The sequence below is a fragment of the Eublepharis macularius genome, chromosome 10 (assembly GCF_028583425.1).
Source record: "Eublepharis macularius isolate TG4126 chromosome 10, MPM_Emac_v1.0, whole genome shotgun sequence".
NCBI lineage: Eukaryota > Metazoa > Chordata > Lepidosauria > Squamata > Eublepharidae > Eublepharis > Eublepharis macularius.
In genome coordinates this window covers 66,847,558-66,853,557 of record NC_072799.1, presented here as the reverse complement: position 1 = coordinate 66,853,557, position 6,000 = coordinate 66,847,558, and the positions used below count along the sequence as shown (strand labels likewise).

The 6,000-nt window shown below is 41.7% G+C and overlaps 1 protein-coding gene across 1 annotated transcript in view; it reads right to left on the bottom strand.

Moving 5' to 3' along the window:
* Positions 1-449: 449 nt before the first annotated feature.
* The window catches only part of ANXA10 (annexin A10), a 52,758-nt gene continuing 47,207 nt past the window's right edge, over positions 450-6,000 (bottom strand). Inside the window, exons 11-12 of the mRNA XM_054990305.1 lie at positions 2,535-2,657; positions 450-1,346 (exon numbers count right to left, since the gene is read on the bottom strand). Of these exons, the coding sequence (XP_054846280.1) occupies positions 1,278-1,346; positions 2,535-2,657 (192 nt within the window). The 3' untranslated portion in view covers positions 450-1,277. The remainder of the gene's footprint in view (positions 1,347-2,534; positions 2,658-6,000) is intronic.

Here is a 6,000-nt window from a genome sequence, read left to right as displayed (position 1 = left end):
TTCCCAGGGAAGCTATAAATCCCTGGGCCGGGCCTGACTTACAACACCCAGAATGGATGTTGAAGTCCTTCACAACAATAATAAGCGTCTCCAACACCATATCCGCTAGCAGCTCTGCCAACTCGGAAAGGATGCTTATTGGGGAGCTGAGCGGTATGTAAAGAAGCAGAACACCCAATCTATCATTAGGAACAGGCAGTCAGTATCAGCTATAGCTTGTATTGGAAGTTTGCAGAAGTTGAAGGACTCATGAAGAATAATTCTGGGTGGTGCTAACATACAGAACAAGCTACTAGTGGGCCAATTTCAGCAGTTTCAAAGCCAGAAAACAAATATATCGTACTTCATAATTTAGTTTAATTGTGCCCCTTTAAACATATCTTAGTATTAGTAATTTGTGTGTCTGACTTGTGTAAATGGGACACAACACCCTTTACAAGTAACAATTCTATCAATATTCTGTTCAGTTTGCTTTGCAATTGCTAAAATTGCACGATTTATTTGACATATAGTACAGGGATGTCCAGTTTTGCCCCATTCTCCAAAGATCTCTTACTGCTAAGGAGTAGACCTAGAAGGCTACAGTGTTGTTGTGTTACTGGATAATAAAACAGTTCAAAGGATTAAATTGGATATACTGGGGAGGATGGGGAAGGAAAGCTTTGTATTTGTATCTTATTCCTGAGCAGAATTCTCAGCACAGAAGTTTGAAGAATCACGTTATCAAAATTGTTATAAAAATTATATTAAAAAATTGTGATCTACCCGACCAGCCTAATCGGAGTGCTTGGTTATTGGGTAGTTTTGTTCTTTTAATGAAATGCTGTTGTAAGGGTTGAATTTTATATTAAGTGTGTATATGTGTGCTACAACATTAGCTAGGATTTCTTAAGAAAAGGCTATGTGGCCAATATGTTAAGTAATGGATATGTTTCCAGAGTCCAATTCCAATTTAGAAACAGACCTGCATAAGGAGAATTAGGGGTATAGGAATAAATGATTAGGAAATGGTTCTTCACACAGTGCTATGGTAAAACACTGTCAAAAGTGAGGAGTAGATGGATAGTGAATTGACTCTTGTCAAATACATTCTGAAAGTCAAAAAAGGAGGTAAATAGCCTGTTCATTGAAAGCTGTGCATTTGTTTAAAAAAATTCCTAACTCTAGGTCATATTAAAGTAATAATCTACAGTGAGATGTGGTCTTCCATTTTGATTACTATTTTAAAAAATTACTGCTTATAACTTTTTTCAATTTCCAAAGTGGTTTTCTTCTTTTCAGTAATCTTCAGCATCTCCAGCAGTAATGGCAAGTAAAGCACTTTCATAATGTCCAGAGGCAAAATGCTGTAAGATAAAGAAATATTTGTCAAACTTAAAAAAAAACACACCATAATTTCATGGTCTAATGGGCTGTTTTGAAGTTGAGGGCAGGCATCGTGAAAAGATTTTCTGAGCATCGTATGTGGGGTTGGAAAACAGAGCAGCCAAGATGAATGAAATGATTTCCCCATATTTTACTATCTGGGTAAGAAACCAATGCTAGAAGCAATTTTAGATCCCCCTGCAGGTGTGACTACACAGCCTGTCTCCCATTTGGCTGGGGCAAGAAATATAAGACACATTATGAACTGCAGCAACCATAGCCAGGTGGACTTGGTACCTCTTCATCTGCATCTCCCAGCCAGATAACAGGTAGACTGAGAAGGAATTGGATATGCAGAAGTAACCGGAGAGCATTCATATCCCTCCACTTACATAAGATATTGGTCTTGTGGCATGAACTAAGAGTGGATGCAAGAATATATCCCTGAAATCTCTATAACAACACTGAAGATTGTAGGTGTCTTTCCTGTACTCTGGGCCTGATACATCGAGTTCACTGTATATGATTCTGGGGAGGCCCACAAGGAAACAAAGGTATTTAAGGGCATGTGCAACTGGAGCATCCTAGTTTTTGCCCAAGATCTTTGAGTTTTCAGTTTGATCTGCCTTATTGACATCAGAATTGCTGTGGCATAATGCACCCACTGTGCATAGAGTTGTATCAGGCACGTGAGTTTAGTTTACAGGAGCTTTGGTGCGATTTTGGAACAGCAGCCCTGTACATGTGATGTGACCACTCCACAGATTAACTAAATGTGTGGAAAGTGGGAGCAGGCACAAGGACACTGAGCCTTCTTCTGTGTGATCTAGCATTGCCAGGTCTCCTCCTTACCCTCCCAGTGGTGGGGGGGGGGGACCTGGCACTCACCTTCTTTGTTGTCTTTGCTCATGGACAAGACCCCTGCATGTTCCCAGGGTGGTGCGATGACATAACTTTGGGGAAGTGATGTCATTGTACAGGGCCTGGGAGCGCTCCTGTGCTTTGCAGTGGGGCGATTTGGGCCCCAAATAGAAGCGTACCTGAGAGCCCAGGTGGGAGTAGCTGAAGATTGCGTGGGAGTAGCTGAAGATTGCAATGCTGACTTCTCAGTGGCTAAATGATTCCAACCCATAAACCACACCGAATCAAGCAGTGACTTAGAGACTTACTTTGATATCATGAAGCAGTGATTTCCCATATCTCTCCTTATATCGTTGTCTTATATTCATCAGATCTCTTTCACTTCTAGAAATCAGAATCCTTATAACTGTTTTGTTATGGAATCCTAATTCCTGAAAGAGGGGACAGAAATTTAATGGCTGTATTTATTAACATTGCACAACTTAAGTATGTTAACACTGGGATGGCTCCACACTGCTTTTCCACTAGTGAAAAAGAGAGGAAGGGATCCCCCTTGATCCCCCAAAAGGCTATTCTGGGCATCATGGGACCTGCATGGACAAAAGCCATATGGGACAGGATGATAATAAGAAAGGGACTTGAGCAAGACTGAGTGAAAAAAGCTGGGTGGATCCAACTCATCATGTACCCAAAAGTAGATCATGACGAGGGAGTCATGAAATACACTACTGAGAAAGGTTGTCAAAGAGGGTTCTTTAGTTATTTCTGAATATTATTGTATACATACAAAGGGGTGGAATAAGAGGAGAAATATTTTGAAGTGGCCGATACCTCAGCAATTTCTTCTTGAAGTTACATTTGTTGCTTTGAGAAAATCATTTGTTCTCATTGTCTTTAGAAAATTTCACAAATAATATTAGATAGAATGATATTAGATAGAATGATAAGTAGTCAGCCTAGTTAAAATAGGTTTGAGACTAACTTCCTTTTTTGGTGTAGTGGTTAAGAGCGTGGGACTCTAATCTGGAGAACCAGGTTTGATTCCCCACTCCTCTGCTTGAAGCCAGTGAGCAATCTTGGGCCAGCCACAGCTCTCTCAGAGCTCTCTCAACCTCACCCACCTCACAAGGTGATTGTTATGAGGATAATAATAACATACTTTGTAAACCACTCTGAGTGGACATTAAGTTGTCCTGAAGGGCAGTATATAAATTGAATGTTGTTGTTATTGTTATCATCACTGAGTGACACAATCACAATTTTGGCTATATATTTCTTAGCTAGTACCTGAGACGGACTCTTAAAACTAAGCAGATTGTGTGCACTCTATTTGGAAGTTCTCTTGCACTTGCAACCAAGTGAGGCACACACTGGGGCTTCAGTCAGAGAACTTCCTAATAGATTTTGGCCATTAAAATGCCCATTGATGTGATGTGTGTGTGAAGGGATGACATATTTGAAACGATGCCTTGCAGTTGCAGAATACCCTATGCATATGGCATCTCTGTTGCACATGAGATCTCTGTCGTTAAGGGCAATGCACAGATTTGGTCTGCATTGCAAGTTTCCAAATGCTATGCTTTGCTTTTTTTCCCTTTGAAGTGAATGGCAGTCATCTGAATGTAGAGGAAAAGGCAAAGGAAGATACTTGGACATTGTTGGAGTGGAGGTTAAATGTGTATCCAGTTCTTCCAGCCTGGGGACACATTTGGAATTTTGAGAGAGTTCAGTGGATGCTGGTGGGTGCCATCACAAAGTGCCTGCCATGGAGGCAGGGCCAATCATGAACTGACTGCTGTGGTGGGCAGGGCTAATCGCAATATGTTGGGAAAGTCAACATAGGCTGCTTCCACACACGTTGGATAATCCACTTTCAATACTCTTTAGTGAACATTTGAAACTGATTTTCCATGTGTGGAACAAAAAATCCACTTCAAAAGGATTGCAAAAGTGCATTGAAAGCGCATTATTCAACGTGTGTGGAAATGGCCATAATGTTACAAAGTTCCAAGCCAAGCCAGCTTCTATAATGGAGACAGCTGCTTCCTACTTTGCACTTCCTGCAGATGCCAAAGCAAGAGGCCTCCTGGGCTTTTCTAAAGCATCTTCTGCACTGAGGAAGTGGAAGAAAGATGGGATCTCAAAGAGATCTGACTTTCTGTCAGTTTCTCCCAAAGGGTGAGATTTTCTTCCTATAAAGTCACAGATAGAGGTGTCCAATCTGAGGAACATAATAAAGTCTGAGTCTGTGGCCAAGCCAAGGGTGCGTGGCTGTGATGCACCAGCCTGAGAAGCTCACCACTTAGTTAGCTAGTGGGGAGCAACCTGAAGCTCCCCCTCCCCATTCTATTCAAGTCCCTCTGGACTGTATTCCTAAGATTCAATAAGCAAGCAGGTGCCATGACAAGGATCACATGGATTAATCCGGCTATCTCGCTCTTTCCCTCTCCTCCATTGTGTTTAGCTGTGTGGTTTTCACACACGATACTGTTTGAAATACTTTCAATACAATGTTAATCTTTGCTCATCTGAATGATTACTTCCTTTAATCACGAGATACGATTAAATAAAGGAGTGTGGTATTAGAAACTCTTTATATATCATCTAATATCCAGATACCCAACTTGTTTCCAGGCAAGACGAGTTCGACTTTTCATGAAGCAATGGTGACATCTAATGGACAAAGCAGTCCAAACAATACTTCATTAGCCTGCATTAGCCTATTAAAATCTTACAGGGAAAACCCATTACATGTAAACACATAACTTATGTAGGCTTTCAAATTCTTTAACATACAATATTTATTTGCTACATTGCAGAGCACATGTGCACACAGAACATCAGCATGAATTATGACAATGCATTGGTGTTTGGTGTCATAATGTTTGTGGATTGGGAATAGTCTCTGAATTTGATGCTGCTAGCCACATTCTCCCCAGTCTTTTATAGAACTGTAGGGGGGGGGAAGACTTATCTGTTGCAATTCACTTTATTTTGTACCGATTTAATGCACAGGCAAAACACAGGGTCTAGGATTCTGAGAAGTCACAGATCTGCAGCGCAACCCTAGGCAGACTTACAGGATTTTAAGTCTATGGACGTTAAAAGGCTTAGAAGGGTGTGACATTGCTTAAGGTGGCACTGTTAGCGGATTATTCAGAATTGCTCTGCCAGCTTTAAGGTTAACGAGGCTACATCATGTATTAATAAAAGGTATTGCACTAATATTACTTTGGGCTGCTGTAGAATAGTGGTTAAGTGGCTGGGTTCTGCATCAGCACTCTGCTATTTGACTACCACTGCTACTTGAACTCTGCAGGGGGCCTTGGGTAAGCCGCTCCTCTCAGCCCCAGCTCTTCAGAAGTATTGTAGGGATAATAATAACACTGACTTTGTTCACCACTCTGTCCAGATTAGTGCCTAATCTGTCTAGAAAAGCACACTGCTATAGTTGTTTCACAGATTTACAAATTCTTCCTTGCAGGGCTTTCTTTCTGGGGAAAGAGGTGGTGGAACTCAGTGGGTTGCCCTTGGAGAAAATGGCCACATGGCTGGTGGCCCCGCCCCCTGATCTCCAGACAGAGGGGAGTAGAGATTGCCCTCTGTGCTGGCGGCGCAGAGGGCAATCTAAACTCCTCTCTGTCTGGAGATCAGGGGGCGGGGCCACCAGCCATGTGACCATTTTCAAGAGGTTCTGGAACTCCGTTCCACCGCATTCCAGCTGAAAAAAGGCCCTGCTTCCTTGAATATACTCAAGGAAGAAAATTAATTATG